Source organism: Cnephaeus nilssonii (genome assembly GCF_951640355.1).
Source record: "Cnephaeus nilssonii genome assembly, chromosome: 13".
Lineage (NCBI taxonomy): Eukaryota > Metazoa > Chordata > Mammalia > Chiroptera > Vespertilionidae > Cnephaeus > Cnephaeus nilssonii.
Window position 1 is genome coordinate 42,722,041 of NC_137084.1, and position 11,805 is coordinate 42,733,845.

Below are 11,805 nucleotides of genomic sequence, written 5' to 3' on the forward strand. Positions count from 1 at the left end.
AGGTCCTCAAAAATTAAAAATGGAACTGCCTTATGACCCAGCAATTCCACTTCTGGCTATACATCCAAAGAAACCCAAAACATTAACTGGAAAGAATATAGACACCCCTATGTCCATTGCAGTGTTATTTACAATAGCCAAGATATGGAAGCAATCCAAGTGCCCATCAACAGACGAGTAGATTAAAAAGCTGTGGTACATATATACAATGGAATATTACTTGGCCATTAAAAAAGAATGAAATCGTAACATTTGCCATAGCATGGATGGACCTAGCGGGTATTATGCTGAGATAAGTCAGTCAAAGAAAGACAAATACCATATGATTTCACTTACATGTGGAATCTAAAGAACAATATAAACGAACAAACAAAACAGAAACTGACTCAAAATACTGAGAACAAATTGGTGTTTGCCAGAGGAGTGGGGGGTTAGGGGACTGGGTGACAAAGTGAAGGAATTAAGAAGTACAAATTGGTATTAACAATAGTCATGGGATCTAAAGTACAACATAGGGAATATAGTCAATAATATTGTAATAAACTATGTATGGTGCCAGGTGGATACTGGAAATATTGGGGGGGAAGATACTTTGTAAAGTATATGATTATCTAACCACTATGCTGTACCCCTGAAACGGATACAAAAATATCAAATGTAAACTGTAATAGAAAAATGAAATTAAAAATAAATAAAATTACAGATCTAAATCATGTCTCCATGTCTCTCTCTCTCTCTCTCTCTCTCTCTCTCTCTCTCTCTCACACACACACACACACACACACACACACACAGGCTTAAAATTCTTCAATGGTTACCCACTGCTGTTAGTAAAAATAAAAATAAACATCATTAACATGGCTTACAGAACCAATATGGTATGGTCCATCCCAAACCCAACCTCTCCAGTTTCTTCAATCACTAACCTATTTCTGTCTCTATGGATTTGTCTATCTGGGTATCCTACCTAATAACAGACAAATATGCAAATTGACCGCACCTTTGCTACACCCAAACCACGCCCACCAGCCAATCAGGATGAGTATGCAAATCACCCCAACCAAGATGGCGGCTAATTTGCATATCAAGACAGCGTAGAAAGAAGCCAAGAGCTGCAGAAGGGAACAAAGCTGCAGAGAAGCAAGCAAGCCGGAGGGGGAGGAGAAGGGAGGAGCGGAGGCGGGGCCGGGGGGGAGAAGGAAGGAGAGCAAGAGGGCTGGCGGAGAAGGCGGGGCGGGGGAAAAGGGAGGAGTGCAGGCGGGGCCGGGGGAGAGGAAGGAGAGCAGGCGGGCTGGAGGAGAAGGCGGGGCGGGGGAGAAGGGAGGAGCGCAGGTGGGGCGGGGTAGAGTGCAGCAGGAAACCCTACTGTAGGATTTTTCCTGCAACGGGAACACTAGTTTTATATAAATTGAATAATATAATATGTGGTTTCTTGTGCCTGGCTTCTTTCACTTAGCATAATGCTTCTAAAGTTCAGTCATATTGTAGCATATATCAGTTCTTCATTCCTTAGCATTGAAGAATAATATTCCACTGAATAGCTATATCATGTTTTTTATTTATCCATTCATTAGTTAATGGACTTTGGAATTATTTCCCTCTTTGGGCTATTATGAATAATGTAGCTAAAAATAATACTGCTATGAACATTAATGTACATGTTTTTATTTCTTCTATTTCTTAGAAGCAGACTTGTTGGGTCATAAGGTAACTCTATGTCTAACATTTTGCAAAACACCAACTAAATTCTGAAGCAGTCAACACCATTTCACACCCCCACCAGCAATATATGAGGGTTCCAATTTCTCCAATATCCTCATACACTTGCTATTACCTGTCTTTCTGATTATAACCATCATAAACAGGTATGAAGTGGTTTTAATTAGCACAATGACTAATGATGTTGAGCATATTTTCACATGCTAATTTGTCATTTGAACATCTTCTTTAGAGAAATGTCTAATCAGATCCTTCGTCCATTTTAAATTGGATTTTTTTATTGAATTTTAAGCATTTTTTATATATTCTGGACATAAATTTCTTATCAGATATATGATTTGCAAATATTGTCTCCCATTCTACAGGACAGTCTTTTCATTTTCTTGAAGTTATCCTTTGAATACAGAAGTTTTTAATTTGAATAAAGTCCAACTTATCTACTCCTATGTTTTCTTCTAAGCCTTTTATACTTTTAGCTCTTGCATTTAGGTCTATGATCCATTTTGAGTTAACTTTTGTGTATGGGTGAGGTAGGGTTCCAATTGTATTTTTTTGTACATTGATATCCAGTTGTTACAGCACCACTTATTGAAAAGACAAATTGTACTAATTTTGAAATACATATTGTAATTGCATAATCAGTCATCTAGCTCTCAGTTAGACTGTAACTACCAAGAGGGCAGGGACTGAACCAATCTTGTTCGCTACTGTATCTCCAGCACTCATCCTAATGTCTAGCTCCTTATAAGCACTCATAAATATTGGTTGAAATAATAATTTTATTATTAATAATAAACCCTCTACAGTTCCATGCATTATACGTATTATCATCTTCAATGTTATTTAATTATTTAGGCTCATAGAAGTTAGGCAATATGTGCCTTGTATTATTGGTTCTCAATTTTTGACTCAGGTGCTCTCTCCTCACCTAGGAAGGGGGTTAGTGAGCTCCTCCAGGGCAGGGATTGCTTCTCCTTCCTCATTGTATTGCCATCAACACAAATTCAGTTCAGGGCTAGGCACAGAGGCAGGCTAGACAGTTGAGCAACTGTGGGACAAATGGACGATGCCCTTCAAGACCAGGTCCCTTCCTATCCCCAGTCCCTCCTAGGCTAGAATGTGATCCAGCAACAGAATGTAATTTCCCCCTCTCCATCACACAACCTCCTAGGGACCTAGGCTGTTTCTTACCTTGGTGATACCACTCATGCTGATCCCTTTGCCTGGAATGCATTCCCTTTTTTATTTGCTAAGCCCAACTGATATTTTAAGACTCTAATTAGGTGCCATTTCCTCGAGGACGCTTTCTCTGGTCCCCCAGATTGGTCAGGGGCATGTTCTGGCCTCCAGTCTCTCAGCACTGACCATACTGTGCTGTCTTCCCTAGTCTCCTTCTTCGAGGGCAGGAACCATGCCTGGTCAGTTGTCGCATGTCAAGCATATGACCCAGCATGACCAGTGCTCAGTAAATTTTGTCAAATGAACAATGAATCCTGCAGAGAAAGGGCAGGCAGTCTGAAGTCCAGGTTTCATACCATCAGGCTTCTTCATTAGAAAATATTTGGGCTCAAGAGGGGGTAAAGGGGAGGAAAAGGGAGACAACTGTAATACTATCAATAATAAAAAATATATATATTTAAATAAATAAGTAAATAAAATGAAAATTTTGAAGCTGACAAACACCCGAGTTAAGAGGCCCAGTTCCCTGCCGAGAGAAGGGAAATGGGTAGGGGTGTTGTCTTTCACCCAAGTTTGTTCTGAAGGAAATGTGATCTCCTTTAGAAGAGGAAGAACAGGAGGCCTCACTTCTCCCAGCCCTGATAGCTCCTCACATGGCTCAGCCTGAGCCTGGACAGATGTGCCTTCAGTCTACCCTGTGCCCTTGTTTCGGGTGAATAGTTCCTGAGTCTGGAAGCCAGGCTCAGGTTTAGGCTGAGCCCAGGAGCAGGCCACCTGCTCATGCTGCTGACAGGTGAAACAGGATCCAGGACCGGTTTTCACTTCTGAAGAGATGAACACACAAGGTTTAAGTGCCTCTGGAGAAGGAAGTGAGAAGGGAAGAGGAAGGGATCAAGCCTCCCTCTGATATATAGCCAATGGGAGTATGGAAATTAAGACTCTGGGCTGCCTGTTTCAGGTTTGCTGAAAAGTCAGTAAAAAGCAACTTTCCCCAAGTTCTGCTGTGTTAGAGAATACGGGAACTAACTGTCCCTGCCTTGGGGAGGCACATAATACAGTGGTTTAAGGTGAAGGCTGGCTTACAAACTTATTAATATAAAGAACAGAGCATGGCAAGTGGCAGATACTGCCCTGTCCTGTTAGCCAGGCAAGCCCAAACCACACACATTTACCTAGTTCCACATAAAGCAGGTCAATAGTACCTACAGGTCAGGGCATCAATCCAGAGCTCTTGGCTTGATCATCTCAAACTCTATGAGGATTCCTGACCTGTTGCTAATTAAGTCAGCACGTGAACCTCGCTGGTTTTCCTGTTTGTGGACTGGGTGCCTCAGTCCTGGCATTCATTCAGCCCTACTTCTCTCACCTAACCTCCAACTTCGCTTCTAGAAAAGGATTCTCTCCTACCCGCAGGCATATCCTTTCCTAGATGACACTCCTTTTCTCCCAGCCCAGGAGATGTGGGGCAAAGGAAACGGTGATCATACCCAGCTGGGAGGAGTCAAGGAAGGCCTCACAAGGAACACAGCACTTGAGCTGAGCCTAGAAGGCTGGGAGGATTTAAGCAGAGGATGAGGAACAGAAAGTAGAGAGGACCGAGGGTCCAGGATCTGTAGCTCCCGAATGCCCTTAAGAAGATAATGAAGCACCTCCCCTCTGAGCAGCAGAGCCTCGAGCTATTGCCTTTCATTATCCAGAGTTCTCCCAAGGCTCTGGGTCTGGGTATGGTAAGGGAACATCAAGGCAGAGACACACACAGCACAGAGCCACAGAGAGGTCAAGGGGGAAAGAAGGGTAGAGGGCAATATTGTTCACCAGATCTGAGTTTTATTCCAAATACTCTATCACTGACCACACTGGTCATACACATGGTGACCCAACCATGCATAAACTGTGTAAGTTTTTTTAAAATTGAGAATGACTCTATCCTGCTATAGGCAGGTCTGTTGGGAAAAACTAAGGCTAGGACAGGCAGAGGAAGAAATTAAGAGTAGTGTGAAGCACCTATGCAAAGTCTAGGTGATAGAAAAGTTGAATAAAGACTTGCTGTAAGAATTCAAGAAAGTTTCCTTCCAGCAAGGATAGTCTGACTCTCTCAGCCTCACCTCTAGGCTTAGCTCTATTAGCAGGAATAACTGTAATTGGTAGGTTACATGTCTGTTTCCTTGAAACCAGGGCCTGGGTCACACACATACCCATCTCTAGTGCCTAGCAAAGGTCCACTCATTCATTGGGGTGAGAAGGAGAAGAATGTCCTAATTCAGGCCTTCATCATCTTGAATTTATCTTACAAAAACAGCCTTTTAACAGATCTGCTTTTAGTCCTTGCCCAATTCAATTCATCCTTCATCCTTCTGAATGACCCTAACTGGGCAATTTCCCTGCTCAAACTTCCCATTTCTCCCCAGTGATCATAAGGTAAAAATTCGAAACTCCTTCGTGGGCATTCCAGAGCTTGTACATTCCAGCTTCTCTCAAATCATCTCCCTCTCTCCCGACCCTGCAACTCTGCACAAATACCACCTCAGCAGCAGCAGCAGCATGACACCAAGCCCAGCAGCAGCCAGCATCTTCTTCCCCTGCCTTTGCTCAGTTTGTCCCCTGCTTTTGCTTCTGGGAAGGAGGGGGAGAGCAAGGGGAGACTGTCATGCTGAAGGGCAGGGTTCCTCACAAATGGTGAAGGAAGATTCTGAGTCATCACAACCAAGAGAGATGGGCAAGAGGAGGCAGTGGATAAGCAAGCTAGACACTGGAGACACACATGAAAGGTCCCTATAGGCCAAATCCACAAAGACAAGAATGACTGTTGCTGAATCACACACGCACCATAAATCCCACCACTTTTTCTCTTCTTTGGGCAGATGATTAATTGTTTTAGAAAAATGTGTACTTGGAAGAGCTAAAATAATCAACACATGGGGCTCCATGGGATAAGGTAAACTCAGCCTGCCTGGGTGATGGAAGAAAGGTGGAGTCACAGCATAGCCGCTCTGCAACTGTGCTGCCTACAGTGGGTGCCAGAGAAAAGCAGAAGCCTGGCAGCCCTTAGCAGTTACCAACAGGTGATTCCAGGGTCAGCACAAGCCTGAGAGGAGGGGGCTTGGCCAGTTTCACACCCACCCCCTCCCTTGTACTGCAGTAGAAGGAAGCGAGGCTCATCTGTTTCTGGGGGAATGAAGATGCCACGCACAGCCTGCAGTTATGAATGGCTCTTATAACAACAAGCTGACATCTGTGCTCGGTTTTTAAGATGCATCATTGCATGTTTATTAAACTATTGCTCTATCATATTTATTAAGCTACGAAACAACTCCCAGCCTATACTTCCAAAAGTGGTTTATTAAAAACTAAGCCTTGAACATTAATACTCAAAAGCACCCTTGAGAATCAATAATGCTGCAGATAAAATGAAAGGGAATCAAAGCAGTAAGTCTTGGTGGGGGCTGTAGCTGCCTTTCAACACTTTCTCGTATGTTCAGGCAGCTGGAGTGGGGAAGAACATGATGGGTATGTGGAACTGGGTGCAGGGCTAGCCACCCCAAGCACCAGACTTCCTGTCTAAAATGTGGACTTGGTAATATGGAAGGGGGAGTGTCCTATGGCCATCTAATTCTATGCAAAGGGGGGAAAAAAAATCAATATTAGGCCCAGTGAGTGCTACTAGTTTCACCAAGAATAAAACCCCTGCCCCCTAGTCTCATACTGATGCCCTATGCTGGCCCAATCTGAGCATCCATCCTGGACACAGACTCTGCCCTGCTCCTGGCACCAGGCTGAGCTCTGAGTTGAGTCCTGCCCCTGCCCAAGAACAAGCCTCAGATCTAACAGGCCAGTGGTCATAAGGGGCCCAGCTAAGCAGGGAGACAGGAGGAATGTAATCAGCCCATGAGCAGAGGCCCATCATGTGCACCCCAGGCCTTTCTAGCCTCAGAAAACCTCTCAGAAAGATATCTTCCAGCTTCTTCCCAAATCCCCAATCCTCTTCATGGGTGCCCACCTGCACCCCATTCAGGCAACAAGCACTAACACCTGGCCACTTCTACAAAGAAACAACAAATTAGAAGATTCAGTGAAGAACCCACAGGATGCAAAGGGGACTCCAAACAATGCCCTGTGAAGAACAAAACAGTAGAAGGATTCAGAGGTGTTTGGGGTCAGAACAAAGGAAACACAGAGCTCTCGAAGGAAGCCCAAGTGACTCTGTGACTACAGGATTTCACTCCCAGCTTAGTGTGAGATTTCCTCCAAGGCAGCCATCTTCTGTGGGGGAGAACAAGGCCTGGGGTTTGACACTCACCTGCTGACTTCTTGAACATTGTTGGCTCGAGCAGCTTCCATCAGGGCTGCATCTGTAGAGAGAGGGGGCACTGGTCAGACCTAGTCCCTAGGGCAGCTTAGAGGGCCCAGTAAAACAGTGAAAGTAAAAGCACTTCAGAAACATGGGCTTTAACAGAGAAATGATGCCAAGATAGAGGCATACCTCAGAAATATTACGAGTTCCATTCTAGACCACAGCAATAAAGCACATATCGCTATAAAGTGAGCCGTACTCTTTTTTTTTTTGTAATGAACACATATCTGAAGCACAATAAAGTAAGTGCAATAAAACGAGGTATGCCTGTAAGTAAAGGGAAGGCTAATCATCCCATGCCCACATGTTAACAACTTGACTTCCACATCTATTCTAGAGCCAAACTCTTAACTCCTCTCATCACAAGGTGATCCCAGTACAGGGCTAGCACAAGTGTTGCCAATGAATGATAAATGCTCACTGTGTGAATTCCTTCATTCTCCTTTAGCTATCAAGCCCTCTGTTTTACATGAGTATCATTATCAGTCATTCCCCTACCTTGCCCCACTTTCTCCCTAACTCGTTTCTTAGCCTAGTTTTGAATCTTGATGTCATAGGTCACACATCCAGAGGGAGAGTCAGGACGGGGAGGAGCAGGAAGGGGTGTGGGCCCCTCTGAGAGTAGAGAGAGCACCAACCAGGAGTCAGGAAACCTGGCTCCTACACACTCTGCCCCCTACTCACCATGTGCTGTGGCAGCCCCTTTCCCTCTCGACCCGTTTCCCTGACTGTAAAGCAGAGGCAATAAAACCTTTGCCCTGCCAGCCTCACAGGATGCTGAGAAAATGAAATGATGGTTGGAAAATCTGCAAACTCCCAGTGCCAAGCCCACCAAAGGGAGACCCGAAGCATAGGGATTACCTCGCAGAAAAGCTAAGCTGGCCTCCCCTGGGCAGCCTGCAGGCTGCTGGCACCACCTTGTGGCCACAAAGAAAAATTGTCTGACTGGAAACAAATCTCAAAAGACAACAGAAGCACATTTTTTTTTTTTTCAAATACCAAGTGCCTGGGGAGTCCCCTGTGCCCAGCATGACTCTGAGATCCATTATTGAACGCTGGACGAACTCATGCCCAGTCCTGCCTTAGAGAGTTCCCAGTCCAGCCAAGAGTCTGATCCACTGAAACAGGAAGAGGCATTGGAGCAGGGTAGAAAACAGGATCTGGAGATACACAGACGTGGGCTCCCACCATACCTCTGCCACTTACTTGTTGTACCACCTGGCCAACTCAATTAACCTCCTGAGCCTCAGTTTCCTTATCTGTACAATAGGGATAATATAGCCACCTTAACGAGCATATGTAAGCCAGTTCTGTGGTTCAGACATTATTGCCTCCACCCCACCAACCACAGACTACAGGGCCAGGTCTTTCCTGGTTATCTTCCCTAAGCACATACCCAGACAGCCCCCAGCTGGAAGGGAAACAAGCCTTCTTCAGAGATGGCTATGTTTTCTCTTCCCTCGCTCTGCAGAAAGAATTGGCTTTTGCAAAGTCACAGAGGAAATGAAGAATGAGCCGAGATTAGAGCCCAGGCCTCCTGGCTCCTACAGGGTGCAGTTTCTATCACACTGCACTGAGGGCCTGAGTTTACAACTCCCAGTCAGGGACAGGGTAGCTAGTAAGTCAGATGGTTGGAAATGATCATGGTTTTGGTCATTATCTAGTTTGGTAAATAGACTCTGGTCTCCTTGCTGGGGTTCACATGCCACAAAGTCCAGTCTAGAGCTCCCAAGCACTTCTAAAAGGCAAGACTTGGGACACCTCCCCCTCATACTTCTAAACATACTGGCCTCAGGACATTCCCTGAGCTCATGGCTCTCCACTGCCTAAGGAGAAATTCCAAACCATCGTGCATAACATGCAGGCCCCACTCCATCTGCTCTCACTTCACCCCAAAGACCTCCTGTTCTCCAACCAGGCTGGCCACTCTGCTAGCGCCTGCACACACCATGCTAATGTGTGACTCCCATATCCTTGTTCCCTGAAGCCTCTGCATGAAATACAATCCAACTCAAGGCACACTTACTGAGTACCTACTAAGTTCCAACACTATGGTGGATAATGTGAAGGTATTAAAGAAAGGAGCTGGTATCAACCTGAAAAAACCTCATGGAGGTCACAGTGAGACCTTTTCATCTCTTGACTCAGCCTTCAGAATGCAAATGCAAATTCCCCATCCTCCAGGGACCTCCAGTCTTCCGGGAAAGCTTTCCTGACTCTGTTGGTCCTCTGATCCCCCAACTGCACATAGTCAGACCACTCACCAAACCCACAAGCATAACTGCCTGCACTGTCTCCTTAACTTTGTGCCCAAAACTAGATACACTGAGTATTCAAAAAATTGCTAAAAGTTATAGAATCATAGCATGCCTAAGCTAGAAGAGCCCTTAGAGCTCTATGTCAACATCCTCATATTGTAGATGAAGAAACAGAGGACCAGTGAGGAGGAGCAAGAGTCCAAAGTCACAATGGGAGTTAGAGAGAGAACCAAAACAAGGTCCCAGTTGTCCTTACTCCCAGTCCAAGGCCTTTCCTTTACAGCTGCTGGATAAACAAATGTCAGGGCAGTCCCCCTTACTCCAGTCTCAGAGATGGGAATGCATGTAATCCATGAACACCATGCCTCAGGCTTCCCCCTGAGGAACAACTGAGAACCTGAGTGGTTGGACGCATGTAGGCCAAAGTCTAGGCTCTCTGCCTGCTCTCCCAGTACCTGCTTAGCTCCATGCACCCAGGTGAGACGCCAACCTGGGTCAGCCAGCCCCATGGTTGCTTTGGGTCCCTACAGAGCCAACTTCCTAGTCTCCCTTCCCCTGCCAACTGGCCCACATGGCAAGATCTCTTCATGCCTGAGACCAGGCCTAGCAAAACCCTGGGAGTCTGATGGACAGACCCAGGCTGCTGAATGCCAAGAAAGAAAAAAATAACAGCCCTGTAAAAGTACTGAGAAATAATCCTTCACTGTATAAGTGGGGAAACTGAAGCCAGAGAGGTGCAAGCGATGAGTGGTGGCAAAGGTGGCATTGAAACCAAGTCTTTTCCCCTTCTTAGGCCATTTGAGGGCGTTAACGTCTCTAAACCATTTAGCGGTTGCCCTCAAAATACACCGCAGTTTCCCCGAGACCTCTTAAAAGAGGAACTGGACCAGGCAGAATATTCGAGGATGAAATGACCATGCTCTAATTTTAGAGGTTTAGTCCGATGCTCCCTTTATACAGATGGACAAAGTGATGCCCAAAGAAGGGACGCTGCCCTATGCTGGAAATGATGCAACTCCGAGGCACTGAGCTCTCCAGTGCAAACTCTACCCCCGTGACAATGTCTGGGTCCCTCCAGGTCTGAGACTATGCTGCTCTAAACCTATAAGCAACTCCCACCCTTCAAAGATAATCAACACACTCCTCCCGCCTCTCCCTTCCTGGAGCCCAGAAGGTCCCGATAATCACCCTTGTTGGACGGGCTCTTGCTGTAACAGTGAACCACCAGCGCCGTGGCCAGGGCCCACATGCCCAGTCTGGCTCTGGTGGGGACCCCATTCCAGCAGTTCTGTCCGGGGAGTGTGTCTTCGGGGCCAGGAAGGCGTCCCCCTGTGGCGGCTGCGAGGCACTGGGTCTCCGTGCGTCTTCCGTGGCGCCCCCCGGTGGCTGCCCCTCTTCGGGTGAGCGAGGCCAGCGATGTTGCAAGACGCCCCCCGATGGCCGCCCTTAGCCACGGCGGCTCCCCGCAGCCCCCGGTGGTCACACTCCGGCCGGAGGGACCTCGGTGGCTTCCGAGCGATGGAGACCTAAGCAGATGGAGGAGGAGCCGCGGCGCCAGCGCTGTTCTCCTTAACACCAGGGACCCCAGCATCATGACAGCTGCTTGGATAACCCCGTGGTGCCGGCCCCTGTGCTGGCCACGTCCAACATGGCTGCCGCGGCGCGTTCGAAGACGCCGCGAACAGGGTGGAATTCCGCACTACCTCACGGGAGTGGTAGTCCACAGCTCTAGAGCTTTCCGCAACTGGAGGACGAATAAACTACAATTCCCAGAAAGATGTGGAACTTGCGTCACAATGACCGCCGATTTACAGGAGTCCGGGGCATGCTGGGAAATGGAGTTCTGGCGGGGGGCGTGGTAAAAAAAGCAAATGCCTAGGTAGGGCGTGGGGTTAAGATGCGAATCCCAGAGTATAGTTCAAACACGCAATGCAACTTCTGAATAGTGTAAATTACCAGGGATCTTCTGCGGAGGCTTATTATGAAATGTATGCTTATTTATTTTAGTCTATTTCTCTTTTCAGCCTGAGATAGCTTTTCAAAAAGATGTCTAGGGTGATGGGTCCACTTGAAATAGGAATTCATTTTATATTCCTACACAGATTTCCTTTCGGTTGAAAAGTTGGTACCTAGTCTTGCTTTCTCACTTGTGTTATTTTTTAAAGGACTTTCACATGGCTATCACATTTTATCCTTTTGGCAGCTGCGTGCGCGAAGCTGGGGCAAGGATTATTCCCACCTACAGGGAAGGGGATTTAGGCTCGAAAGTGAAATAATTTGTCAATAAGTTAAATAAAG

At 46.4% G+C, this 11,805-nt stretch overlaps 1 protein-coding gene across 2 annotated transcripts in view; it reads right to left on the minus strand.

The window, feature by feature from the left end:
- Positions 1-11,154, minus strand: part of CLPB (ClpB family mitochondrial disaggregase) — a 164,568-nt gene extending 153,414 nt beyond the window's left edge. For both annotated transcript variants that reach the window (XM_079788179.1, XM_079788180.1), the window contains exons 1-2: positions 10,696-11,154; positions 7,196-7,247 (exon numbers count right to left, since the gene is read on the minus strand). In XM_079788179.1, coding sequence (XP_079644305.1) covers positions 7,196-7,247; positions 10,696-11,101 — 458 coding nt within the window. In that variant the 5' untranslated portion in view covers positions 11,102-11,154. The remainder of the gene's footprint in view (positions 1-7,195; positions 7,248-10,695) is intronic.
- Between the last annotated feature and the right edge of the window lie 651 nt (positions 11,155-11,805).